This window comes from Alligator mississippiensis, chromosome 10 (assembly GCF_030867095.1).
Source record: "Alligator mississippiensis isolate rAllMis1 chromosome 10, rAllMis1, whole genome shotgun sequence".
Classification (NCBI taxonomy): domain Eukaryota; kingdom Metazoa; phylum Chordata; order Crocodylia; family Alligatoridae; genus Alligator; species Alligator mississippiensis.
Window position 1 is genome coordinate 1,681,767 of NC_081833.1, and position 27,279 is coordinate 1,709,045.

Genomic DNA, 27,279 nt, shown 5'->3' on the forward strand with positions numbered 1-27,279 from the left:
CGCTCTTCCCCAAGAGGAGCAGCGATGAGCGCGGAGAGGCCCGGCACAGACAACGTCATGCCAAACTGCCCCGATACAGAGCGGAGACACCAGCGCCCCGCGGTCCCTCCCCTTCCCTCAACCAGCTTCGCCTCGGGGCAGCCCCGGACAGCAGCACCGAGGAGTCTGGCTCTTACGTTTTCACCGTGTCCCACACCTCTGCCCAAAACCTGCGACTCGGACATCCTAGTCTTGAGACCAGAAGACCCATTTTCACACCAACGGACAACTCGGCTCTTCTCCCAAGGCCCTCCCGGCCCACCTGAACCCCCCGCTCTGCTAGAGACCCGTGCTCGAGACCGACAAGAAATGCAAACTCCAGGCGTGGTGAGATACAGAGGAGGTGACAAAGGTCTGGACCCTGACACCCCTGAAGCTGAGGCCAAATCCGGCTGTGCTGAGACCTGCCATTCATCTGCCGCATATGCACGAGCACCAGGTGAACCGCGATTCCCACCAGTGCTTCCCAGAGGCAAGGGCTTTGCCATCTGGTACATCCGAAACACGTGCCAACATCACTATACGGAGCAGTCACAAGGACAGACAGGCCACGCGCGAGCGAATGGCACCGGACTGAACGCGTCCCTACCTTTGAGACTGGCCCGATCCCAAAGGAGTTGCTCTCTGCCATCTGGTGCAAGTGCAGCATCGTCCTGAAAGCAGGTATGAAAAAGGAACATTAAACAACAGCTCAGTGCTACGCGACGGGGCTTACCGCTCCCAAGGCACGAAACCCTCCTGAAGGTCACCGCGCCGCGCAGAGGTCAGAGCTGGGATAACGCACCCTCCTGGCCCAGAGACACGGCAGGAAACCCTAGAGGGACTTATTTGCTGCTGGTGCGGAGGAAGCATCTTACCCTCAATTTTCCAGGTTCATCCCTTTGACCTTCCTAACTGTTTGTGCTGTCGGAAAGGCCTCCCTCGTCCTCGGTGGAGCTCAAACCCAACGGAGGGACCTCGTGGTGGGGCAGACCCAGCCCCTTCCCCTTGCAGCGTTACCCCTTTCCCCCTCCCCGCAGCAGCCTGCTGCTCCCCACGTGGGGGGCTCCAACAAAGGGACCCTCCACGTGGCCTGCAGGGTCAAGCGCGTTGACCGCTGAGACCCTACCGACCGCACGTGCGGCGCGCGGCAGACGTGAGCGGGTGACGGCCCCTGCTTGCTGAGTTCAGAGTCGATGGGTTTCTTTCTGTACTAGGGCGCTAATTAACATAGGTTAATTGTGATCGTGGAATTATCCCAGGATCCGTGGGGGGGAGGCAACACGTTTCGTGCAAAACAAAGTGAGCATCGGGAACGCTGGTGTTTTCTGCCTCCAAGAGGTCACCGAATGCTGCTGGCCTGATTTTTCCCTTTTGCTTCTGATTTGCCCCAGCTGGTGTCAGCCGAAAGGTAAAACCACCAGAAACCTCCTGCCTGGCCCTGCTTTCGGGAGACCCCTTGCCCAGTTCTGCATGCGAGTCTCAAAAGTCCCTGTCCTTGGGGCGATGCCTTCAGTCCAGGCCCACAGCCTTCAAAACCTGCCCGTTTCCCCCAAAACGGCACCTGCCGACCAGCTCCCTGCAACCCGCCTGCCCAATTTCCGATGCTTCTGCGCCTCTGCCGTCAAATCCCATCGGTTGAACGAACACCGCGCAACCGAGCCACGGCTGGCATTCGTTCCACGGTTATCCTGCCCCCTCTGCTGGAGAAATCGCCCCTTTTCAGCACGGTCCCAGAGCCCAATTCACGTCCCCTCATGACAACGCGCGTGTCGGGACCGGCGTTCCTTATTGCAAGGCAGCCTTAGCGTCCCGGGACATCACAGACCAGTTCTAACAGCAGCCTGACACCTGGTCCAGGGCCAACTGCATCCCAACACGCTTCATTTGCAAGACCGATTGCATTCCCTCTGCTTTATGGGTGCAGAAGTGCCGAGGGCAGCACGCCCTCGAGGGCCGGTACCATAGCCCTTGGACGTGGGTTTGACTACGGTCGTTGTGAAGGAGGTCTTGGCACACACAGGAAATGTGCAGGGGACTCGGGAAGCGGATTCGAGTGCTCTAACCCCGGCCGATTAAATGTGCTGAACGTGCCCTGAGTGACACGGGAGCAGCTGGCCAGACTCTGCTAAGGCTGACACACTGCGGACATGCTACTCCCAATTTCCACTGGTGCACCCCAGAGAAGTTGGGTTGCCGCCTCCTCCTTGCAAATCTCAGATCTCCTAAATGCCGCGCGCAGCCTGGCGTGCAACAAGTGTCTTGAGCCCAGCAAAGTGCTCATCCGATTTCTGCGCCACGTCAACACTTTTCTTCCTGCAGGTGAAGGAAGTGTCACGTCTGGGCAGCCTCCCCCTCGCTGGGCATCACCCTCCGCTCGCAAGGTGCTGGCAGCCATCCGGAGGAAAGCGCCTTGACCCGTGTCTCGGCAACGTCGCTGTCATCAAGCGTCTCTCCACGCTCAGAGAGCTCCCTGTCAAAACCTCGCCGCCTGCCCATGGTGGAAGAGTGCAATGTGCCCCTGGCATGCCTGGGGGTTGGATCCTGAGATCCATCCCGAACGGACCCACCGGAAACCAGGAGGTCACGCAGCTGGGAAGAGAGACACGTGGGGGTGCACTGAAGCCAGGTCCCAAAGGAGGCCAGATGAATGAATTGGACTGATGATGTACGTCTAAGCAAAGAAGAGGAGAGGCTGGTGCCTCTGCAACCCAGAAGGACTCCAGCAGATCTGTGCTGGCTCGTGGGTTTGAAGCGAGCTTTGCAACCTTCCCGCCCATGCAACTCGGATCCGAGCACCCAGCCAGAGAGGAGAGCCCTGGATGGGCAGGACGGCCTCTTGGACCCATTCGCTGCCTGCGAGCAAGGTCACAGCGTTATCACGAACCCAGCCACGACTCCCAGGATCACGCAGCCGCTGCCTGGGTCTCTTACAAGGGTTTTGCTCTGACAAAAATGGGCCTGAATGGCAAAGCACGTTTGCAGGAGCTGGGAGGAGAGCGGAGGCTTCTCCCTCTAGGAAGACGGCAGCTGCAAAGCGGTGCGCAGAAGGGCCATGGGGGCATTTGCTGAGTCCCACAGAGGGAGTGGGGTTCCCTGTGTGGAGCTGGCAGGTCTCAGGCCTGACAGGGGTCCAAGCCCACGGACCCCTGCAACCGGCCTTGCTACTCTATCCCCCACAGCAGCACCCCACACCCTGTCCGTCTCATCGACACCCATTCGGACCCCTTGAGAGGGCTGCGGTGTGCACGGGGGATGCTGCCTGCCCTTGTTAGCACCCACAAAGGCTCCGTGCACTCCCAGGGAAAATGCTCCTTCTGCTCACACCCGCCGTGGTCCTCGGCACGGGCTCTGCACGCACCGTTCGCAATGTGCCCGTCCCTGCCACACTGAGATGCAGCCCGAGCCGGGGGCCACGTCCGAGAGCGCTCACCTCTGAGTGACATCCAGGCCTGCCAGCATCTGGGGAAAGACATTGAAGTTGCCTTCTCCATCAGGCTGCCGTGCGACACGGATCCGCTCCAGCAGCAGGGTCTGGCAGAGGAGAGAGAGAGGAGGTTAGCCCCGGTGCCAGCCATGACTCCAGCTGCGTGGAGGAAATCCTGCACGTTCTGGGGCACGGCAGCCCACCGCCTCCAGCTACATTGGGGAGCCTGGTGCAATCGAGGGACTCATTTGCTGGCGAAGAGTCCTATAGCAGTCAAATCACGCCCCCACCCCCCCTTGTGTCCTATAAGCAGGTGAAGCACCGCCAGGATTTGCAGCAAGCCTGAACCAAGTCCTCGCTCTGCACTACCGCCCGTGCCCAGCCCCCAGGAGTGACCCCTGGCAATTGGTCTTGTGACAGCAAGAAGCCAGTGCAGGGGATGTCCGCTCCAGCTGTTCAGGTAGCTCCCCCAGAAACAAAGGCGTTCTCCACGAGGTGCGTTGGAGACCACCTGCCCATCAAGGCATCCCCCAACACTAAAGCCCCATCAGCCTTTTGCTGGAGAACCCAGAGCCTCAGCTGGCTCATGCAGATGCTGCTGGTTGCATATTAATAGTCAGGTTTACCAAACCCTCACCCATCGGTGCAGTGAGAAAGAACGACAGCGCGATGCAACAACAGCTTATTTCCTCCGTGCTTTGCTACGAACAGCACGATTCAAAGTATTTTGGCTTGTTCGTAGGCAGCGCTGACGCCGCCTGGGCTCGCACACGGCCACGAAGCAGCGACCCGTGCTCCAGTCGGACCTCTGATGCCAAGTCACCTGTGGCAGGTCACTCCCGCCCTCCTCCCCTTGGCCACCACAGCCGGGTGCCATGGCCCAGATGTGCAGAGTTACCTGGAGGTGAGCAGCAGTGATCCGGCCCGTGGCATTGAAATCCAGCGACATGACCATAGAGAACCGAGTGGAGTGGCGGTGGTGGGGGGTGGTCACTGAACCAAAGGCTTTGAGGACCGTGAACATGGCCTGGATCTTCTCCACTGCAAAGTCAACACACATGAGCCCCGTAAATGCCTGTCACACAAAAACGTTCGCTTCTCAGGTCCCGGTGCCAGCTCCCCACAGGCGGTGGCTGCCACTGCCCCATCCACGTTCCCGTTCTCCTGCAAAATTCAGACCCTGCTTCTTCATCTCAGCCTTGCCCTAACCCAGGCACGGGACCAGCAGCCCGGGAGGATCTGCACCGAGCTGGCTTTACTGGCACTACATCTGAGGGCCCGGGCACAGCTTGGCCTAAATCTCCGGACTAAGCGATTAAAGTGACAAACAAGCAAAACCTCCTCGGGGGCGACGGGTCTGTTAGAACGCCGCTGGGAATTACCGACCCCACCGTCATTAGCATTAATGGCAGTCACTCCACGGTAACCAACCTATGCAAATGATGCGAGGGGTAATGGAGGACGGATAAGGTGCTCAGAGGAAGCAGGGGAAATAGGGGCGCTTGTACACACCACGAGTCGTCCTCAGACACGTCACGAAACGATACGTTTAAAAGCCACGACGTGGAAAAAGATAAAGAAGAGGGGAGGTTTCCAGGAGGTAAAAGGGCATTAGGGTGTCACAGTATAACTCCTGCCCATCGGTGCTCCTAGGGGGGATTCATTTTGGGCAAGCCGGGGTATTTCAGCCTGCCCCGCGTGAGCTTACGCAGAAGACTGAATCCGGCCTGGGACAAAAGCCACAACGGACTCACCGAGCCCCCGCTGTGTGCTGACAAAAGGCTCCCGGGATCCACGGGCAGGCAGAGCTCCCCACGCGGCCACCCCCGGGAGCTGATAAAGAGCAACGACATCTGGCTTTTGTATGCAGGGCCAGCTACCGCGGAGCACGGTCTGCCCCAGCCATGATCCCCCTCGACCCAGCGAGACCTTGCTTGCTGTCTGGCTCAGAAAGCCAAACGTTTCATGGGATCGAAGTTTCCTGACATCGCAAAAACTCCAAACCAAGAAGCTCTAACCTCAAATTGAAGCTGCACGCTTGTCTCCTCGCCTGACTCAAAGGCAATACTATTCTCTCCGTATTTGGATAATCTGCCTTGTTCCTTCAAAATCTCTCTTATTCGACAGCAAGCCTTACACAAAGCGTTTCACATCTTGTATCATCAAAGCAAGCATGGGCTAAACACTGAGGAGCGCCAGTGTTTCCTCTCTAGATGACTACATAACGCTGTTAAAACAACAGAGACGGTGGAACATAAGGAGGGAAAGGAAGATTTAAAGAGATGAGAACTTAACCGCTGTGCAGTTTGGAAACGTTAGCATAAATTGCTTCAAAAAGAGGGAATGGCCAAGTAAGAGTCTGGGTAACGCGAGCCTGGAAATAGAAGAAACAAAAACCCACGCCTGCTTTAGGCACGCACATCGCCGCTCTGCGGAGCAACCTGCCAAAGGCACTAAATACACCTTAGAGAAACCAAAGCATGACCGGCCAGGCTACGCAAGAGCACCAGAAACCCGGGTGCTCCCCTCTGGACCGGGGTCAACCCCAGTGCCGTCCTCGGGACCTTGCACACGCACAGATTCCCTGCAATCCCAGCCCGACCCGCAGCACGACGGAGTCTATTGCTACAAGTCCTTGATGGGTTAATGAACTTTAGTGTCCAGAGGGGAGGAATAAAGGTAGAGAGAGATCTGGAGAAGAAAATTAGCACAGGAAACTAATGAACTAATGTCTCCCGGCTCAACAGACAGGGTCGTACTTATTAACTTCCGTGCCGGTATTAGCTCTGTTTTTTCCTCCGACTGGCAGGTCTAGTTTGTTAGAATTCAGCTTTAAAAAGTGAAGTTGGACCTCAGCCGGTCCACACGATCGATCCCATTCATCCTCCCCGGGGGCCACAACCCCTGGGCCAGACTGCCCACGCCGCAGGTCCTGGCCAGGCTCGTACGCGGGCTGCCAGCTCCTTGGGGCATGGCGCTGCGCCGGGGTCCCGGGGTGCCCGCGCGGTGCACAGACAAGTCAGCAGGACGGCGGCCGTACCTGAGACCCTGTTGTCCACGCTGCCGGCGGTGCCCACCAGGTACTCCAAGGCGCTCTGGCAGCAGGTGGTCTTCCCCGCGCCGCTCCTCCCCAGGGGCAGGAGGGTCTGGTCCTGGCGCTGCGTGAGCAGGTTCCAGTAGGCCCTCTGCGCCACGGAGCAGACGTGGGGGGGCATGTTGTCCCGCTTGCCCTTGAACACCTAGGGCAGAAAAGGCCGTGGGAAGAAGCCTCCTTGCTAACCATCAGCTTTGATGGCTTCCAGCGCAAGCCCCCACGTTGCCCTTAAGGCTGGGCTTGGCTACCAAGCCACGCTGGGCTTTCCAGGAGCGAGGACAAAGCTGCGGGGACGTTTCATTGCCCTTGTCCCTGCACCAGCCTAATTTAGCCTCAAACTTGGCTAACGACTGGGTCATGGAGGTACACCCGGTGCAGGATAACAGGACCTCCTGTGCTGGCAGAGAGGGCACGTCAGATACCAGTGCACAGCTCTGCCTGTGCCAGGATCACACGCGCACGCACGCACGCACACACGCACGCTCCAAACTCCATCACCTCACCCTGCAACTGAACATTTCGGGAACCTCGGCTCTGGTTTTGGGGGGGACGTGACTTCCATTTTGCAGCTTTTAAACTCTCTCCGGCTTCCCAGCCCACGTCCCCCACATACAGTCTCTTGCGCGATTGGCAGTTGCAGCAAAGCAACGATCCCCTTGTCATTAAACAGGGAAAGGCGCGCAAACCCGCTTGCCCGGACTCTTGCACCCATCACAAACCCCGCTCCCGCAGGGCAGACCAGCCACATCCCACCCTCCCGTGCACGGAGTCAGCGCAGACATCCCGCCTCTTACCCTCGCGGAGCAGCTGGCGCCGGCCGCGCTGGGTTTGATGGCGACCAGGCTGGGTCCCGCGTACGTGCAGCTGAGCTGAGACCGGTACCGGTGCTGCAGCGTGTTGATGACGCTCGATTCGTTCGGGCTGATCAGCGCCGCCACGTCCTCTGCAAAATCCAGGCTGGAGGGATTGGTCTGCAGAGAGAAGAGTGCGTGAGACGCCCCTGGCCTGGCCGTGCCCAGACTACGCTCCCTCCTCGCAGGGCCCGCTGGGTTGCAGCTGGTGCCGCCTCCAGCTGTGAACCAGATGTGCCCAGAGGGGCAGGCCCGGAGGAGACCTGCTGGTGCTGCTAACACGATGTGCGCCAGCCCCTTCCAGACACGCGGGAACTCCCCTTGTCCTGGAGGTGGGAAAATCCAACAAAGAATAAACCAGGGCCTCGGAGCAGAAGGCTGCGGAGGGAGCAGGCCTGGCCCAGCGGGACGGGGACCGACTGCGACAGGCTAGGGAGTTCCTCTCCTGCCCGCGTTACCTACCCCCTGCCCCTGGCTGACAATAGTTTCATTCCAAACCCTCCCCCAAACATTAACCCCACTTCACAGATGGGAAAAGTGAGGCAGCAAAGTCTCCTGCTGGTCAGGGGACTTGCAGGGTCCATTTAGTGCAGCCGCTGAGTGGCCAGAAAGGGCTGAGACATCAGGAGATGCCGGTTTGACAGAGCGGAGGGGCCGCTGCAGCGCGTGCTGGGTAAAAAGACCCCCCCCAGCCCCGTCGGACGCTGCGGCCAGCGTGGGCGGCACACGGAGCCTCGGTGGGGTTTCGGGCCTGGGGACTCACCCGATGCACGTGCTCCTCATCCACCTCGGTGACCGTGCCATCAGCTTCCACACGCACCCTCACCCTCCCCGCCGGCAGCTCCGGGGTCCCCACGTCCGGCTTCAGCTGTGTGGCTGCAGGAGACACCCGGGAATGAGCTCCTCCCTCACGAAGGTGCGGCTGACTCTGGAGGAGGCCTGCGCGGGACGCGGCTCTGATCCCGCTCTCGCCCCCTCGCACAGGCCTGGCTCTGTTGGGCCCTGCTGCCCCGGCTGGCCGTCGCTCCATTTCCAAACCCTCCCTCAAGCATTAACCCCATTTCACAGATGGGGAAAAGTGAGGCAGCAGTCTCCTGCTGGTCTGTGGGAGCTCCTGTGACTTGCAGGGTCCATTTAAGCTGTGCACCTTTAAAGGGCAGCCCACAGGGGCTGGATCGAGTGGCAAAGAAGAGCCCTGCGACCAGTCCTCCGCCTGCCTGTGGGCCCGGGGGTGGGTCGCAGCTCCCGGGAGAGCCCCGAGCAGGGTAATATAGGCACAGCCGGGCTGCAGTTTGCCCTCAGTCCCATCACTCCCCCCAGTAGCAGCCGGTGCCAGTTGCTTCAGCCGAAGCAGCCCTGCGGTCAGTAATAAACTCTCCAGGAAAGTTTCCGTCTCAGCCCCAGGTCAGCCAAGTCCGGGACACCCCCCGAAGCCTCGGCTCCCAGAAAAGGGCAAACAACAAGCCGCGGAAGTTACCGAGCGTGAATCCGTCTTTCCGGACGAGCCAGACTTTCTCCGTTTCGTACCACACGTCGTCGTGAGCCTGCAGGGAAGCTGAGTCAGAGGCCGGACCCGTGCTGGGATCGCTCCTCGCCGGCCCCAGCCGACGAACTCGCCCCAGCCACGTCTGGGCTCTTCTCCCCTCCCCGCCCCGCCCAGGAAGACGCACAACCACAAGCTACAGCGCCAGCCCGGGACACGCGGGCAAGATGCACGTTCCCGACACAAGTGATTTTATCATCACTGGTCACCAACCAACGTCTTTGCGCTCCGCCCAGGACGGTCCTGTGCACAAAGAGCAGACGCAGGCTCCACCATGGACGGGAGCCAGCGGGTCCCTCCGGGTGACCCGCGAAGCAGATCTCCTACATGGGCCCCCTGCTCTCCCTGCTATTTTATAAGGGTGTTTGCACCCAAATCTAGCCCTGGCTGTTTGGAGGCTTGTGCGCTCCTGGCATTTCCTCCTCGGCGCCCGCCGCTGGGTTTGATGAGTGGCGTCGCACTGAGTTGCCATGTGTCCACGGGGGAGGTCACAAGTGGAGACCTTTGGGGCTTAGAGAGAGAGGACGACCACCACTGCAAGCCTGCATGCATCTCAGCGGCGCGGGCAGCTGTGCTAGGCTTTGTGGCAAGCAAACCCCCCACGTCTGCATGGGAGAGCAAACCCCCCTGCTAGCCATCCTGCGTGCAAGGAGGTCAGGAGAGCAGCGTCCGTGCAGAGCCAAGTCCTGACCTACAGCAAAGCCCCTTGCTCCTCCCTGCTGCTGTGGGGGAAGAAAAATGCCCAGAAAAGAAAAAAGAGAGGAAAAAGCAAATGTGTGGAAGACCCCGCTCCCTTGGCCAGGCTGCCCAGGGCTGGACTCGGCTTCTCGGGGCCTTGGAGAGGCAACGGGGTGGCACAACAGCCTCCTCCCCGGGGCTCCCACGGCTCCGGCCCCAGCGGCGCTGCAATCGCCCCCTTGAACCTGCAGCAAAGCAGGGACCCGGGACCTCGACTGCTGTGGTGGGGCGTGCAGCAAAGGGGCCCCGGGTCCAGGTTCATGGTGGGGCACGGGACAGCCCGAAAGCAGGACACACGGACACAGGCGCACCTTCACCGTGTCGGAGTCCAGGCTGGCTCCAGGCTCCTCCGTCTCCTCCACTTCTGCCTCAACCTTCTTGGGATCCTCTTGGCCGGCCGGCCTGCTTTCCCCGGGCTCCTGTGCGACCTCCTCTGCGTCCTTCTTGCTTAGCTCCCGCTCCTCGCCGCCTCCTGCTTCCTCCCCGCGCTCCCCCGGCCCTTTCCTGACGCCCGCTTCCTTCTTGCTTTCCCCAGCCCCTTTCTTAACTTCTTCCATTTCCTTCTTGACCCCTCCCGGCTCCTTCTTGACTCCTGCCTTGGTCCGGGGTGGCTGCTTCTCTTTCCTCGCGGTCTCGAGGCCTTTCCTGCCCGGTGCCTCCCCCTCTTTCCCCAGCCCTTCGGGGCAGCGCTGAAGCCCCTTGCCCGGTCTCTGCGCAGTGCCCGGGGGGCTGTCCCCTTTGCTCTGGTGCTCCGGGCCTGGAGGCTTGCTGGGCTGAGCTGTCTCGGACGCAGGAGGGGTGGGTTTCTTGAGGTTGGCCCTCCCCACGGCTCTCTTGAAGGGCACCGTCTTCCTGGGGGGGAGCGCAGCGGCCACCCCCTCCTCGTGCTTCTCCCCGTTCAGGCCGTTCTGCAGCACTTCTCCTTTGCTCCCCATCGCCCCTCCGACCTCCAGGATGTCCTGGGCCTGCAGAGCCAGCGGCTGCGCTGAGCTGTCGTCGCACTTCCCCAGGGGCTAGGGACAAAAGCGGAGCGTGAGCACGACCCTGGCAGGTCCGGAGGAGCGAGCGCCGACCCTGCCCGGCTTCCCGTGCTGCAGCCTTCGCATGGGCGTAGGTCCAGCCTCGCCCAGAGAGGACACGGGGTTTAGGGGAATAGCTCCCTCCGCACCCGTGGGCCGAGATGTGCATCCCTATTCCTATCGTAGGGCGGCATCTGCATCCCCGATGAGCCCAAGTCCTAATTCAACCTAGCCAAATGGGGTGCAGGATGCGCCCGGGGAGCAGGGGCGGTGGCGGGTGGAGGTCCCGACCCAACAAGACACCCGGGTCTGTGATTCACTCGAACAGACCAAGAGTGCTTCCCAATGGCCCCATCACACACCCAAAGCACCCCCAGCACCACTGACTGAAGCCACAGCCCTGTGGCCAGCGCCCGAGGGCACCGTGCGGGGCAGACGGTCCCACCTCCACCTGCTACTCACATCCTCCTTCTCATTCAGCAGGATCTTCTCTTTCAGTTTGACTCCCTTCGACTCCTTCTCGGTCTCCCGAACCAGCTGCTTGATGAACCCCCCGGGGATCACGGAGAAAAGCAGAGGGGGCGAGGAAGGCGGCGGGCTCCGGTCCTCTTCCCGGATCTGCGGGCACAGGCGAGGGTGTCATTGAGGAGGACCCGGGGGCCCGACCAGAGTCCTCGACAAAGGACCGCGCCGAGGGAGCCGTTAGTCGCACACACAAGAGGACCAAGCGCAGTCGCACCAGGGCAGCAAAGGGAGAGACCCGGCAATGGTCACGGAGCATTTTTTAATCGACCAGACTAAAAAACGTCCAATAAATTAAAAGCTGAACGGCCCACGGCTCAGGACCTGGGCCCCCCATGCAGTTTCCAACCTCGTCTGCAAACAGCGGGCTGCAAAGGTGTGGGTGGGAGAGCCGGGGTGGGTCCACGCGAGCCCCGTACAGACGGCACGCGGGGGGCAGGCTTTGCCCCGAAGGCCGGGAGAGCAACTCCGATGTGGAAAGGCCTTCAGGGAAACCCTCCCCGCCGTGCTCGAAGCCTGCAGGAGAAGCACGGAGAGCAGCCCGGCAGCCACGAGCAAAGAAACTCCCCTCGGCGCCTCCAAAAATCCCCCCGGCACGGACTTGGCCGGCGTGGTCTGCTTCTCGTGCCAGTGCAAACCTGCCGGCGCCTCGTTAGCTCGCTCTCCTGATCTGGCTCATCATTACAGCTCCACCCTGGGAGAAGTCTCCAGCATCCTCCCCCCCCGCGCCCAAACTTCATCCAGAACAAGATGCAATTCTACTTCCTTATTCTTTCTTTAACGTTAATTGATTGGCACGATTGGTACCCGTCTTCCTGGAGGGGAGAGCCACCCTTGGGGCAACCTAGAAGGTGAAGTCTGGGTAGAGATCAAGCGGTTTTGTTGCCAGCTTTGGAAAGCAAACCCAGGCCCCTGCAAAGCGTGGTCACCTCCTTACGACATGTGCCGGTAGCGAGTCTCTCTCGGCAGCTCTGCGCTCCCCGCACAGGGGACGTGGCCTTTGTGGACACTCACGGAAATGCTCCCTTGATTGTTTTCGGAGCTTGGAAAACAGTGAATGGTGTTAGAGGTGCGGCCCTGCAAGGAGGCAGCCAAACCCCCGACCCTGCCCGGACCCACACGTGGCCTGGCTCCTATCGCACTGTCCACGTGCACCGAACCGGGTCGTTCGACCTGGGGTTTGCTACGAGCGGCCGACCTTTCCCAAGGCAGGAGAGCGAAAGCAGCCCCACAGAAATGACCTCCCGGCAAGCCAGAAGCGAGCGCACCCGCAAGGGGCTTCAGTGAAGGGCGGCGGGATCACGGCGGGAGAGGCGTGCAAGCGTTTACTGTGCAATGCCAAATCTTTTTCGGGGCCGAAGTGGCAGCAGAGGAATAAAGCACCGAGCACGTGCCCCCGTGGCTCCCCGTTTGGAAACCACCGTTCATCCCGACATGCCCGGGAGCGCACGGCCCGGGCACGCGACGCACACGTCCTCACTTTCCTTTTGCTCCCACAGTGCGAGGCGTGATGAGATGGCCATGCTGATGCCGTGGTGGGTCGGATGGACTGTGATGCTTCGGTGGGATACAAGGAATGATGATTTATGGAGACAAATGACACATGGAACTGCACGTGGGACCGCGCAAGCACACGGGGAGGAAGGAGAGAGAAACAGATGTCGTTAGTCACCGAGTCATAAATGCACAAGACAAGGGACCCAACGCCGTGTCGCACCCTACATGGCTCCGTCTGACCCCGGAGCCTGCGGGCGCCTTCCGGGCAGGTGGCAAGTCGCCGGGTACGAAACCTGATGCCCTCTGGGGACGAGGGCAAGAGCAAGGCCCTGCGAGCTTGCAGCAGCCCGCGGGTTAATGAAGTCTGCACCCACCCGAGTTGTTCGGGGCATCATTGGGGATGACTGCAAGGAAGTCACAGCCCTGGGATGGGGGACCGTGCCACCCTGCACGCCAGGAAGGGGTCCAGGGCATCGCTGCTGGCTCTGCTTGATGGGCAGCGGTAGCCCGACAGGTGTGGGGCAGGGGATGGGGAAAGTGCCCACGCGCCCAGGCCACTTCTGGGTCCCGTGGCTCTGCTGGCAGAGCAGGTGGGTCCTCAAACATTTCCACTCTCTGCCCTCGACACTGGCCACGCCACGCCACGCCTGACCCCGGTGCAGAGGGGGGCCTGGGAGCCACGACCTGCATCCAGACCCAGAAGCCCGGTGCTCCCGGCGGCCCAGACAAACACCCCCGTCTGCAAACCCGGCGCAGCAGGGAGCAGAGGAAGGGGCTGCAGGGGCTGGCGCCCGCCTGTCCCGGTCTCAGGCCAGCCCGGCTCCATTGGGACACAGCAGGGAGCCGGGCGGAGACCGCTCCGTGCCACGAAGCTGCCACTGGAGGGCAGCAGGGCCCCACGGCTCCGGGCAGAGGCGGTGGTCTGGGGCCGTGGGACGGCGCAGGGCGCGCTTGCAGCCCTCGCCAGGGGAGTTCAAGCAATGATGCTGCTTGGGGCACAGGCCACTCGCCCCCACAAACCCCCAAACGCACCCAGCGCAGTCACTGCTTGGAGCCGGGGCTGGCTTCTGGCAGAGGAGCGAACCCTGAGCCGAGCCCTGTCCTGTGGGAGGGGGCCCCGTGCCCACCACGCTCCCTGCTACTCCTCCTCTTCCTCGCCTGCAAGGCCCACGTCCCAGGGCGGCGGTCCCGGCTCGGGACGTCCAGACCCAGCCGCTTCCACCCAACTTCTTGCCCGCTCCCTTTTACTCCTGCAAAACGCCGACGTGGGCAGAGCCCCCGGCCTGGCCGCCCTGCCCCGAGCGCCTCGTTCGCCCCGTCCAGTCTGGGGGCGCACCGTTGGGGAGTGGGGGGCTTCAGGCTCTCTGCTCCCACTCCCCAACCCGTCTGGTCCTCGGGAAACATCGCCTTTCCCGGTACGAGATGCGCCCACGCCGGACCGGCAGCCCAAAGCCAGTGCATGCCACCGACACAGCCGAACGCGACCCCCACCACGCGCTGCCCCGCACAGCAGCACCCCGGGGCCACGCGCCTGCGGCCCAGCGGTGTCTGCTTCGGGGGCACGTTTCACCGCAGCGGTGTGCGCTCTCCCGGAGCCCACGCACCCGCGCAAGGACTCCTGCAGCTGCTGCTTTCCGGGGCTGTTGGGCCGCAGCCTTTCTAAGCTGCTAGACCGGGCAAAGCAGAGGCGAAAGCCTGGTGCTCCATGGCAGACCCGTCTGGGACCGCCCGAGAGCCTGGCGGGGGCAGGCGGACAGGTCTGGTCCAGGCCCGCTGTCCCAGAAACACGAGCCCGAGCACCGAGAACAAGGCGTCACGTTCTCCTCCGTGCGGAGCTGGGGGCAGAGGGCAGATCTGCTCCGCTCTTGCCCTGATGAACGGTCCCAAAGCAGGCCCCTCTCCCCCCAAAACCCAGCCCGAGAAAGGGAGGTAGTCCACCTTAACAGCAGTGCCTGCCCTTGCCTAGCACCCAGCACACGCACACCCGTGCTCAGCCCCCGGGCACAGCGTCCCGGCCTGCTCCTGTTGCCCTCCATTCCTCGCTAAAAATAGCCCCGCCACCTCCCCGAGCCCCGCGACTCGCACTCCCAAAAAAGTCCATTTTGGAACCCAAAAGCGATGCTCGTCTCCAAGGTCCCGACCCCCGTTTCCCCCAGGGCTTGTGGCGGGGACGGTACCGTCTACACGGGCGGGCTCAGGGTCGAGGTCCTACAGACGGGCGTCCGCCTCTGCGATCCTCCCAAGCAGAAAGAGCCGAGGCAGCGAGAGACCAGAGGCACGGAGGAGCCCCCGGCCGCCCCTCCCCGCGCAGCAGCTGAGGTGACACATGTCACGGCTAAAAATACACGCCAGCCCCAGGGCTGAGCAAGGGGCCTGGCAGCTCTGGGCCTGCAGCCAGGGGGGCTGGGAGGGAGAGGCCGGGGGGGCACAGATGCACACACACACTCGGCCGTGTCCGACACGCACCGACAGCTGTGTGCCCCCACAACCCACCACGCACAGATTTTGCGACGCATCCGCGCGCGCTCCAGCTGCTCACCGTCGCACCGACCACATCCACCCCTTTTCTCTTTCTTGCAAACGCACCCCCCTGCCCTGCAAGTCGTTTGCACCCCTGCACCTTCCCAGTGCATGTGCGCCGTCAGCCTTTCACGTGCACGTGCACCCCTTTCACACTCGCACAGCCAGGGAGACAAGAAGGGCATCTTTAGGCCCAAGGCTGACTGGGAGGGAAGGGATTTTTCCATATTTCCCTGGTAGTTGTGTGTGTGTGTAGGGGGGGTGTCCGTGTGCTAAAACCAAAGGCCGGTCTCAGACACAACCAAACCAAATGGATGCTGCTACGTGACCTCTGCAGGCACGAGCATGCCCCAGCACGTGCAGATGCACACATGGTACATGCAGCTCCTAGCACTCGGTGGTGCAGCACCCAGTGGGGCGCCCTGAGGCCACCGCCTTGCACCCGGGGGGGCAGAGGGGCTGGGTGAGCAGGGCAGCCTGGGGGGCTCGGGCACAAAAGGTGAGCGGTGACAGAGCCCCGTCCCCAGCTCGTGTGCTGGGAGGAATTTCCCCCAAGCGCCTTGTGCGATGGCCAAGAGCCCGGCTCGAACCCACCGCGCAGCCCGGGGAGGGGACGCAGCTGTCGCGGGCCGTCACGTCCCAGCCGTCAGGCAGCCAGAGCCGCGCGGGCACCGTGGGACGGCGGCTGCGGGGACAGAGAGCAGGGGCTGCAGGCTGGAGGGGAGGGGCCCGATGCTGCACGCCCAGCACCGGTCGGTGCAAGGCCCCCCGGCAGCGGGTGCTCGTCCTCAATCAGGGAGCAGCGGGGCTGGCGGGGATGTCCCTCCAGGGGTCACATCCAGCCCAACCCCTGCCTGCGGCAGGATCAGCCCCATGCAAACCATCTCCGACGAACCCACCGCCCGACCTCTTCGGAAACCTGCCGTCAAGCCTGACACAGCACCAAGCATCACACACACATCTGCCACGGAAAACGGGGGGACGGCGCCAGCCAGCGTCGTCCGAAAAGGTTAATAGACGCACGCAAGATGCCAGGCGGAGGTTGAGCCCCTGCTGCAGAGGACGGCAAAACCCCCCACTCCGTGCCAGTCTGACCAGGGGGGAAATTATCTTTCTGCCCCGATGCAGCATCAGTCTGAGTCTGAGCCTGCACAGGCCAGCAGCTGAGCAAAGAGGCCCAAAGGCTTGCAAACATCAGGCAGCGTGCACATGCATGCGAGCATTTGCACACCCCTCGTGAGAACACTGAGGGAGCCCGTGCATGCTGCAGACCCCCCTCCCCTCCCCAGGGCTCATTTGCTTAAGACAGCGCGCATCGAAGGGACCCGTGCTGAGACAGGCCGAGGACACGTGGAGGGAGACCACGGCGGTTGCCACACAGAGATCACGTGAACGGCGAGGACAGCTGTGGATGCGAATACGAGGCGCACGAGCTACAAACGTGGCACAGGCAGGCGCAGATCATGCCGGGGCCGGTTCTCCCCCCATGAAAGCTGCCCCTTCCCAGAGCCGCTCTTCTAGCCGGTGCCTCCGGGTCATCCTGAGGAAGCACAGCCCAAGGAAGATGTCCCGCAAGAGCAGAGAGCACAGCAAAGGAGGAGATGCAGCTCTCCAGGGTGTTCGTACACGTTTGTCCGTGCAACAAGCTGCACCTTGCCTGGGGGGCTCACGGAGGCGGGTTCAGCTGGAGAGCATGCCGGGGTGAAAAGATGCTTGCCACCCTCTGCTGAAAGGGCTGAAAAAGCAAATTCCCTCGCAATTACCTCCTGTGGGGTGCATGCAATCTGCCCAGGCCCCGATCCTCTGAGGTGCCTGGGCGCTGTTCTGCTCGGCCCTGCCACGTGACCCAGGCATGTCCAGGGAGACCCCCCTGCTCGCTTCCAGTACCTGGGGCAGCACGGGACAGGGAATCAGCCCTGCCCAGAAACCCTCTCCCAGCTCAGCCCTGCGCTCCCGGTGAGGGTGCCGTGCCAGCAGCCTGGCTCCGTGCCCCCTTGCAGGTGCAAGCATGGAGGTGCCCCAATACCCAGAGGCTCTGGGCCCGCACTCCCCTCTCCCCCCTCGTTGTGCAGAAGCACGGGGGGCTGCTCCCCGCATGAGACACCGCTTCTCATCTCATTGCAAAGGGAGCGGTGCCCCCCAAGCAGCTCCACACTGAGCACAACAGAGCCCCCGCTCCATGCGCAGCGCGCGGGGCTTCCCTGCCATGCAAACAGCTCTGACCTTGGCTGACCCAGCGCCGATGAGCTCACAGCCCCAGATGGGCCCATGACCTTAAAATAGAGCAATTTCGCCGCTCCACAATGGAAAGAAAATCACCTCGAGGTAATTCAGCAACCTCAATGCATCCGGAGCCCACTCAGCGAGCACGGAGAGGGGGAGCTCGGCGGAGACACCGGCGCGCTCAGCATCCCGGCAGCGTCCTAACCCAGTACGAAGTCCAAGGACTCCGGGATGACGCAGCTCGGTAACACCGGGGCTCACGGGACAGTGGATAAACACGAGCACCAGGCTCTTTGAGGAGCTCCGGAGGCAGGATTAGTCCCGGGGCGCAACGCAGGCCACCTGCCCGGAGCGACTCGCCCGCAGTTCCTGGTGTCAGGCCCGACGGAAGCAAGTAGGCGAGCGCCGGCTCCGGCCCCCGCCTGCGAACCGCAGCCACTGTTTGGGCCGGATGCGCGTTCAGATCAGCGCTCCGGGGACTACTTGCAGCACTGTTTTCTTTGCACGTGGTTACACGAGCCCTCAGACACAGGGATGCTCGCTGCGGCGAGAGAACGGCCTCCCAGGTGCTGCCGCGTCGAAGGAAGAGCTCTGCTGGCCGGAGGAGAAGGACCGTGGGTGCAGACACTGCTCAGTGGAGCCTGAGATAGTTTAATTAAAAGGAGAGAGAAATTATCTTGAAACCTGCCTGAGGAAAACACTGCAAAGGAACGAGATCCTGGGCTTGCAAGGATTTAGGAGCCGCTGTTAGCTCGGTCCAAGAGAGGATCAGTATTCTCCATTTTCTCCCAAACACCGGCTGGATCAGCAGCGGTTTCCGACGTGCGCGGCAGGCTCCCGATTTCAGGTGCGATCACCTGGAGCATCCAGAAAGCTGAGCTACAGAAACAGCCGGCGCTGTTGGCTGCCCGAGGGACGGCGGCGTGTGAAACGCAACGTCTGCCGATCCCCTCTCCAAAGAGCTGCCTGTACGCTTCCAGAGCGCCTGTGCTAGAGGCCTCAGAAGATCTACTCATAAGAAAAGAAAACAGGAATATTAGACTTCAGTTCCCCGGCGCAGAGCTGACAGTCGTCCCAAGCGCCTCGCAAACACTGGTTAAAAATACCTCCCAGGCCCGCTCGAAGCGGAGAGCTGGAAGGCGTGCCGTTTCGGGGAGGCCTGGCTCATTGCAGGCCTCTGCTTTACTGCCGCTCTGGGCCGCTCGAGCAGCGTGGGAACTCGGCGGGTTCGGGTCTCCGCGGCCTGGCCTGCGCCGCAACGGCCTGGGCGAAGGGCTCTTCGATTCTGCCGCCTGCACCCTTCACGCATTAGGACGAATGCAATGATTTTGCACGCAGGAAACATCGGTGTCCCGCGGGTGAGGGGGACGGCCTGCGAGAGCCAGGGGAAAAGGGGCTGGTGAATGAGCCGAACTTGAACGCGTGCGTTACTGGAGAAAACTCTGGGAGAAGCCAAGCGGCAGCACCGAAGAAGCGTGTCTGGTGGCCGCACGGCAAGTGCCCCCGCAGCGAGGGGCCCGGGGCCACAGCAGCCCCACGCAGCGCAGCCCGGGCCCTCCTGCCTCCAGCGTGGGCCTGCCCCTGCTCCCGAAGCAGCTGCCGCTGCACTTTGAAGGATGGCGGCAGCTGGCAGGAGGGCCTGGGCAGCCGTCGTCCGGGTGGCTCCAGCGCGGAGCCTGCGTCCCACCTCGGGACGAGCCGCGGGAGACCTGAGCCGGGCCCTGGGCAGGGAGAAGGCACCGCAGCAGCACCGAGGAGTGAATACAGAATAAAAGCTCTTCCCCTTCTCCGTGAGCCTGGGAAGGCGGCTCCGTTCACACGATGCAAGGAGTCTCCTTTCCCTGGGAAGCAAGGCCTCACTGCACTGACGCTACCGTCCTTAAAAATCCCCCGTTCTTTCCATCCGAGCCATCCTCCGTCAGGAGGACGTGCTTCGGACACGCTCCCGGCTCGGGAGACACTTACCTGCATCGAGGCGCCCGCGTCCCAGCGAGCCGGGATGCCCGACGGCCTCGCTCGGAGAGAGAAAAAATGAAGGACCAGAGCAGGCTCACATGATTGTTTTTTTATTGTAATTCTCTTTGTATGAGAGCAGTCGACCAACACACAGAAGCAGCTTCGCTGTTCCAAAATGTCTCATTTAAAAAAATAATAATAATAAAATAAAAATGGTCGAATTAACTAAAGGTGGCACATCACAGAAACTGCTGAGGACTGTAAACTCTGCACACAGTCTCTGAAAGATACTACTTCAAACGTGCACTAGTAGTATATCAATGAGGTATAAAACCCTCTTCCGCACAATAAATATGAAAAGAGCAAGGTACAGAAAACAAATAATGTTCCTCATAGATACAATATCTAAAGTTATTTACAAATACTGGCTTCTCTTACCATTAAAGTACACATTGAAAACAGGTTCGCTCTTTTTTTTGTCTTGTTTTGTTTTTTTAATCACGAGTTGCTAGTAACGTAAAACTGCTCCCGCGCCGTTGCTTTTGCAAGGCTGAATTAAGTCACCAAAAATATGAGTAAAAAAAAATGCCTTTCACAGGAAGGTCTTGCTTTATTCTGTTTTTCAGGACTGGTTTTACTTGCTCTATATCATCGGACCTGCTCAGCTCTCTCTCAATCACCGAGAAACAACAGACCCGCTGGGACAGGTGGCGCTTAGCCGGACTCGGGGGTTCAGCCCCAGCCCTATTCTTCAGTCTAACGAACGAGAACGGAAAGAACGAATACATCAGGAAAACGCAGATGCTCTGCCCTTCAGTCTCGGACTTCAAAAACCCAGCCTCTGGGTATCGTTTAAAGACGCGCTCGATCAGCCTCGGGACACATTTAAGAGAGTGCTTCGTAGCAGTTTGAGGAGGACACCGGTGTCTCCTTTATATTGGCCTAATCTCTATCTCCGCGGATGCTCTTGGGCAGGACCGCTCCTGTCCCGGTTCCCTGCTGGCCACAGAAATAAGCTACAGACAAGCATAAGAATGCAAAAAAAACTGCAAAACCAACCCAAAACCAGCAGCCAAAATTAAAAAACAAAGAACAAAAAACCAAGAGGCAGTTGCCTTGACACTGTGCTGGCACCCACTGAAAAGAAAGCACTTCAGAGAGCGCATCAACGAGAAGAGGAGGCTTAACCCCAGTGACGAATAAAAGCAGCTCCCCATCAGCAGAAAGCTATTTAATTAAACACCGAAGTCTGTGCACTTTTGGCTTCACAACGTGCGGAGATCAAAAGCCCTTGTTACGACCTAATCTATTTGTCGAAGCGCAGATACCCTGATAGAAGTGGGTAAATTAGTTTTAGCAAATGATTCACAAGTTTAGGTCTCCTTTCTGCTTGGTAATGAGCCACCAGGAAGAGGTGAACTTCCAGCTGTCTCCACCGCTCCCAGCGGGTCAGCAAATATTTAGGGCAGACACCTGCAACCCGTCCGCTGGCCCTGGGACGGGCTCCGCGGTAGAGGCCACCCCTGAAGCCAGCAGGTGCCACTGAAATACAGTTAAAAGGCTATTTTGAAGGTTTTGGTGGGAATTTCGCAGCGCGCGGGCCTGGCAGTGGCCGGCTGCGCAGGGAAGCTCCTCGGACGCAGTCTGATGGGTCACCGATGTCTCGCGGTGCCATCTCGGTTTCCTGCTTGAACGGCCTAAACATTATGGATAAAACAAGTCCTATTTTCTGGACTGTAACACTTATAACTGCTCGTTGCTTTTCCATGAAAAGTGCCGATCCTAAAGAGGCCGCGAGAACGCGGGAGTGCAAATGTTCTCGTGCCTGTACTTACGTTTGACTCCTCTCCCCAACTCTTCGTGGGAGTAAAACCTCATTAACTGAGCGGTCATGACCAAAAGAGGCACTCTAAAATACCAGCCAAGTAGATGGGTTTCATTTACAAAAACGTTTCTACGCTTCCTTCACAGAGCACCACGTTACACGGGTGACCTCGGGCACAGCCAGGAAGCGGGCAGGGTGTTACCCAAGTTAATTCGACTTTCTTTCTGAAAAACAGAATAAAGCTTTTCAATCCTATCTGAAAGGAACTGCCATCTTTTGCAACAACCAGCTGTACAGAAAAGGAGCAGGAATTTCATGGAATGTCAGAAGTCGAAGAAACACATGGATTTAATAAATAATATAAAATGTTTTGTCCTTTTCTTCTTGTTAAAATAGAATTCTTGGTTTTATACCTACATAGCTTAGCAACCTTTACATTAAACAAAATAAAGCTGAGTCTGTGATGATTAGTTTAACACAAAATAAAAATACAATTTAACAATAGTATTAAAACAGGCAATGTTCAATCAAAAGATCATTCATATAAATATGTACATCGTGGAATATAAATCAACAAGAAACAAAATTAAATCGTTTTGAATTTGAGCAGACATTTGGATATAGATATTTTTTTCTATATATCTTAGATTCCCCCCCCCCCATTTTGTGCAATACTAAAAATTAATACTATACTTTTTCAAAATAACATCTTTTTTAGTTTGGAGAACTATTGACTCATTTCCTATATTAATCAGCACAATTCGAACTCTTTACTTTCCACTGTACAGTTTAAAATAATCCTTCCCCTGTATGCATTCAGAACGCGGATATTTCATGTAAAGGCAACTTATCATCAAAATCTGGCTGTGTGGGAAAACCAAATCAGGTTCTGTATCTGTCTACAGGAGTTTAAACGTAGCAGAGTTACGCGCTAGGACTTAGTGTGAGCGAGGAAAAGAAAACAGCAATGCACAGAGAGCTCCGGGTATGTCTCCCCTCATGAAGGACTCACTAACACTTCAGGTCCCATCCCTGAAAAATGCAAGTATGTGAATCACTTGATGCAGAGCAGGGTTTGGCCCAGGCCTGATTTCAATCAGTAGCACAGCTTCCATCGAATCAAGGCTCGCGAGTAGTGCCAATGCTCATGTGGCTGAGTTTAGAGGGTCTTGGCACATATGAACAGATTTCTTTGTTTTGGTGCAAAATGCACTGGGTTTCCAATGCACAGGATTGTGCTAATAGCTGCATTTATTTAAAAAAAATGCATTGGCAAGTGGAAAATACCTCGTTATTTTATCTTTCCTTCCAGAAAAATGGGAGAAGAGAGGCTGCTGTCATTTCACTAGTGGAAAGTCACTGAAGGTAGAGGAACTTGATGCTGACTAGACTGAGCTCTGTTTCTTGAGCCCAGTGCCGGGGGCAGGTCCATGTACAAGAACAGCCTGGTCCACCCGTGCATTCATCCAACTCACTCTTGCAAACTGCAAGCCTTGCATGTAAAGGTTTAGAGCCTGAGTGGATACCCACAGGCTGAGAGGGTTGGATCCAGCGCCCAGTGAACATAAAGGGATTCAAATCGTTTTCGAGATGAGCTCCCCTGTCAGACAGTATTATTAGAAGCAGTTTATTAGGCTGCAGCCTTGGACCTACCTGCACTAGCGCAATAATGAAATGACAGTCGAGCGCCACTTCTGCAAAGAAGCATTCAAACAAAAAAAATTAGCTGCAGGGATGACCTACATCAGGGCACAGGAATGAAAACACTGTTAAAGTTCTTCCTATGGTCTCGCAAGTTTGAACTCAAGTACTTAACAGATTTGCATAATAAAATGCCCTTCATTTATAGTGTCGGCACCATAAGGCCTTGTTAGAGGGTGCCCACTGAAATACTGCTCAGCTTCTAGTGAATGCCAACAGGTAATGAAAGCCCCCTTTGCAGTTCCGCTTCTCCTTTCTCCACGAATGATGGATGCTGCGCTTGAACGGGATTCTGGTTCTGACCCAGGGCCCCCTTCCCTGCCGAGGAAGGCCTATAAAGCACGTGGTTACGTCCCACCAACCTGACCAAATGCTTTAATTGCTGTCCTGACTCAGGACTCCAGCTCACAACAGTCAATAGGAAGGACTGACGCAGCCTCCACAGCGCCAAACGGACTGAATAAAGAATACAGGATTGAGCCACAAGTCTTCTAAAGGTAATTAAGGAAGATCTCTAGGTCTCTATGGGTCTGGATCCTTTGAAACTTGCACACTGGCTAGGCATTAATCATGCAACCAGCTCTGATCACACTACTCGCGCTTGATTCAATTTGAGAACGTGCAAGTTTACCACCTCGTATGTCAGAATTAATTATGGAGAATTGTTGTGAAGTCTTCCCAGTGCGGGACGTGGATATAATCAGGACGGGACCTGACACTGTGCAGACTGCGTTTCTGTGCTTGCAAGAAAAACGAAACCATTTACTTGCGAATGCTTACAGCAAAAATCTACCCTAGAGATAAGAAAAAAAAATATATACATCAAGCTTTGCAGATAAACGACATAAAAAGCTGTGCTTAATATTTAATTTAGTTTTCTTAGTGAAAGCAGCTTTTATTTTTTCTTCCCTGAATTTTTTTTCCCCAAAACTTGCTGAGTGTACAAAGGTGATAGAAGTGTGTGAAACACCATGCCAAGTCTTACTGTCCATTTTCAAAGTTAGCAAGGTTTTCTACCTATTTATGCATTTTATAGACTCCATGAACATTGCTTGTCCCATGAAGACACTGCATCTCGAATTTGGTATCTGAAATTGCGGTTAAATGTGATGCCTGATCTCTGGTTTGGGAATTGTAGGATTTAAAGTCTCTCCCTGCAGCTGAAAATTTGGTTTGGAGCTTTTGGCATCTCACCGTCATCTGTGAGTAATACCACGGACAGAAGGAAGTGTGGGATGACCTTTCGTTCCTTTAGCCTGATGGCTGAACTAAGACACTGGGATGGGTGCAAAGGCAAACCTTCAGTAACTCATATTACTATTCCCAGGAAAAAAAATCAAAATAAGAAGTGTTACACTTATATTAAAACTTGATTCCTATCAGCAATTAGGAAAGGGAATGTCATGAGTATTAGACAACAGTAGATTTTAGCTGCCATTTTAAAAATCTAAATCCAGATCTTTCAAATAATAGCTTACAAAAAATGAGGTGATCACGTACAAAACTACACACATGTTCAAGTGTCAGCCCAGCTCCATTTTATAATGTCATTTTAGATTCAAGATATTTCCGCAAGCATTTATAAAACCTTGACTCATAGAAATCAAGGTTTTCGAGGCACAGCTTTTCACCTGCAGGTATATCTTCCTTGTATGTACAAAACCCTTCATTCTAGAATTTATTATGAAATATATTCATAGATCCACAAATATTCCCACAGGATTTTTTTGGCAAAAAAATTCAGCTGCGGAAAATAGTTCGAGACAGCAAACGAAACAGATCTTGAACTAAAAAAAATCTGAATGGAGTACCAGGTCATCTGAGGACGGCAAGAGTGGTTTTACCATCATTTGAGCTTTCCTTTCGTGCAAAACATAAAACAAAAAGCATAAGCACTTTATATGGCATTCTTGCAAAAGCTTAAGAAAAACCAACGTACAGTAGGCGCCATCATAAATTAAACATCTGCCTCTCCACAGTGAGGAGGAATCTCCTTTTCTGAGTTTAGGACGAGCCCACAATTACGGCTTACGGAAAGACACCTGGACTCTGAACATTACTAATCAGTAGGTGACAACAGGATGTGGTGCTTATTTTAAAGGCTAATGCAAGAAAAATAATTTGTAATGTCCTTTAAAGAAAATATCGGCTGCCAGGCACACGGCCTCTCTCAAAACTTGAGTCCCTTTTCACGCCAAACCAAGGTATAAGTATCAAGTGGTTTGCACTGTTGTCAAAGCCCATGCCATAGCAGACAGCTAAGCCATTCCCACTTTTTGTAGTGAAGCCATCCAATTTACAAATATGCTCAGGAGAAACAGAGGAATCTTTTTAATTTTAAAAAGATTGCTACCTTAATCTGAAAAAAAAAAACCCACTACTGAAGCTCTGTGACTGACTAACAAATTGGAAATAAACTTGGTCAGAAGAGATGAGCAAAACAGACTGTTGGCAGAAATCCTATTTACACAGATGCAATTCCCACTGACTTCTCTGAGTGTTGTAGCCCACAGTAACTAACACACTGTGTAATACAGAATTAGCTCTAAGCTCCCATTCAGCTCTGACATACGCACCTCCTGCAAACCCATTATAATCAATGAGATTCACAGTATGCATAACAGGGCAGAAACTGGCCTGAAATGTTTGAAGCTAACAGTTAAATATTACACTTTGTCTTACGTGAAATACCAGTTTCCATGTGACACATGAATGGCAAACTAAGGAGAATTTACATAAAACTGGCATGGATCAGCTCACCTCCTGTCAGCTCCATCCTCAACATTCGCAGGCTGTTTTCAATGTGAATGCTTTGAATTCCCTGTCGAGGGAAATTAGACCGTTTTTGTGCAGCCAAGCCACCCGACATGCACGGGAATCTTCTGAACTTGGCTAAAATGAAGGTCTGCAATAACTATGCTATGAGAACGCGCTGTTTACATGGTGTGTGCGCGCGTGCGTGTGTGTAAAAGAAGGATCCACAAGTTCAGCAACTGAAGAGTGACCCAGAAGAATACGTACCAAGGCCCTCACGTATTTTACCCTAGAACATGCACTAATATGCACTGAATCGGAATATTCTTTTCTTTTTTTAAAAAGTGCAATTCACCTGAAATGGAAAAGAACCGTCTTTGTATTCACTGTAAACTTGTCAAAAGGAATCTGCTCTTTAAAAACTGTGCTGAAATAGTCAATATATACAACAGAGCACTAGATGAAGCTACCTCTCCACCAATTATTACTCTATTGTGTCAGTTATAGTACTGCATATACGTAGAAGCAGCAAAACGGTGGTAGCTACTATTCGTGAGTACAACAAACCAAGTGAATAATCTGGGTTCAACATTTCCATGAAGTTATAACAACATTTAAACCACAGGACAGTTAGAATTCAGTACTCGGAAGTGCATAAGAGTCACACTGTTGATCACCAGCAGTATGGAGCAAGGTAATATTAAAGTCAGCAGTGATGGTTGGAAAGAACACGGCAACACATAAGATTACATGTTATCCAACACGGCAAGTTTGCAGTTCCTTCCAACGTCTGGGGATATGTCAACAGTGACATAAAAATGTAAATGATAACAAGTAGCAACCATTTTAGTTTCCAGGTCTGGCATATACCAAAACCAGGGTATTGCAAAGAAAACAGTGTCTTCCTTCCGTCTAGGAGGTTCTAGGATAACACACCACTTTCAACACCGCCAGGGTGCAATAATGCATGGGGATGAGAAGCAGCCTCTACAACTGACAACTGTTATGAGGGCACATTCACCTTGTCATTGCTTCAGCTTCATAAGCTCCACGAAAAAGAGTCCCGACATTACCCCATGCTGTAAACATCCCATTCTTCTAGGTACATCCTGCTTCAGGAATTGTACAGAGGAACCAAAAATGACACCGTAGACCTCACACACAGGGACAGAGTAAATTTCCTTAAGTGAATGCTGCTCTCTTCTCCCATCTACAGACCGTTGCTATTCCTGTGGCTGAGTGGTGGTTTGGAGAGCTCGACCACTGTGGAACGAGATTTATTGAGAAACTTTGGAGCCCGACGTAGCAGCCTCTGTGCCTCAGTGAAAGCTTCTGTCAGCTCTTTTTTCCACTGAACAAACTCTGGATCACTCTGAAAGAGACACCCGTGTTGTTAGGGACTTCACAATCAACCCCAACGTTAGAGAATATTAACTGCCTCCCTCCCGCTTCTATGCAAGTATTTTAAACAACCTGCTTTATGGAGTTTTTTGGAAAATGAATTGCTCAGGACATTGCTAACATACAGCCTTTCAGCTTTAAGTCGCTTAGTCAAGCCCAGACAAGTGGTAGCAACCAAAGCTGTTAAATG

At 56.3% G+C, this 27,279-nt stretch overlaps 2 protein-coding genes across 4 annotated transcripts in view; both read right to left on the reverse strand.

Moving 5' to 3' along the window:
- MYO18B (myosin XVIIIB) overlaps positions 1 to 11,395 on the reverse strand; it is a 127,119-nt gene extending 115,724 nt beyond the window's left edge. Inside the window, exons 1-9 of one of the 2 annotated variants that reach the window (XM_019486890.2) lie at positions 11,153 to 11,395; positions 9,983 to 10,684; positions 8,868 to 8,934; positions 8,154 to 8,266; positions 7,334 to 7,510; positions 6,486 to 6,684; positions 4,344 to 4,486; positions 3,452 to 3,552; positions 629 to 692 (exon numbers count right to left, since the gene is read on the reverse strand). In XM_019486890.2, the coding sequence (XP_019342435.2) occupies positions 629 to 692; positions 3,452 to 3,552; positions 4,344 to 4,486; positions 6,486 to 6,684; positions 7,334 to 7,510; positions 8,154 to 8,266; positions 8,868 to 8,934; positions 9,983 to 10,606 (1,488 nt within the window). In that variant the 5' untranslated portion in view covers positions 10,607 to 10,684; positions 11,153 to 11,395. The remainder of the gene's footprint in view (positions 1 to 628; positions 693 to 3,451; positions 3,553 to 4,343; positions 4,487 to 6,485; positions 6,685 to 7,333; positions 7,511 to 8,153; positions 8,267 to 8,867; positions 8,935 to 9,982; positions 10,685 to 11,152) is intronic. The other variant, XM_014594791.3, reaches the window with a different exon arrangement.
- An 8,107-nt stretch (positions 11,396 to 19,502) lies between these two features.
- GRK3 (G protein-coupled receptor kinase 3) overlaps positions 19,503 to 27,279 on the reverse strand; it is a 106,648-nt gene continuing 98,871 nt past the window's right edge. For both annotated transcript variants that reach the window (XM_059713330.1, XM_059713331.1), the window contains one exon: positions 19,503 to 27,060. In XM_059713330.1, the coding sequence (XP_059569313.1) occupies positions 26,899 to 27,060 (162 nt within the window). In that variant the 3' untranslated portion in view covers positions 19,503 to 26,898. The remainder of the gene's footprint in view (positions 27,061 to 27,279) is intronic.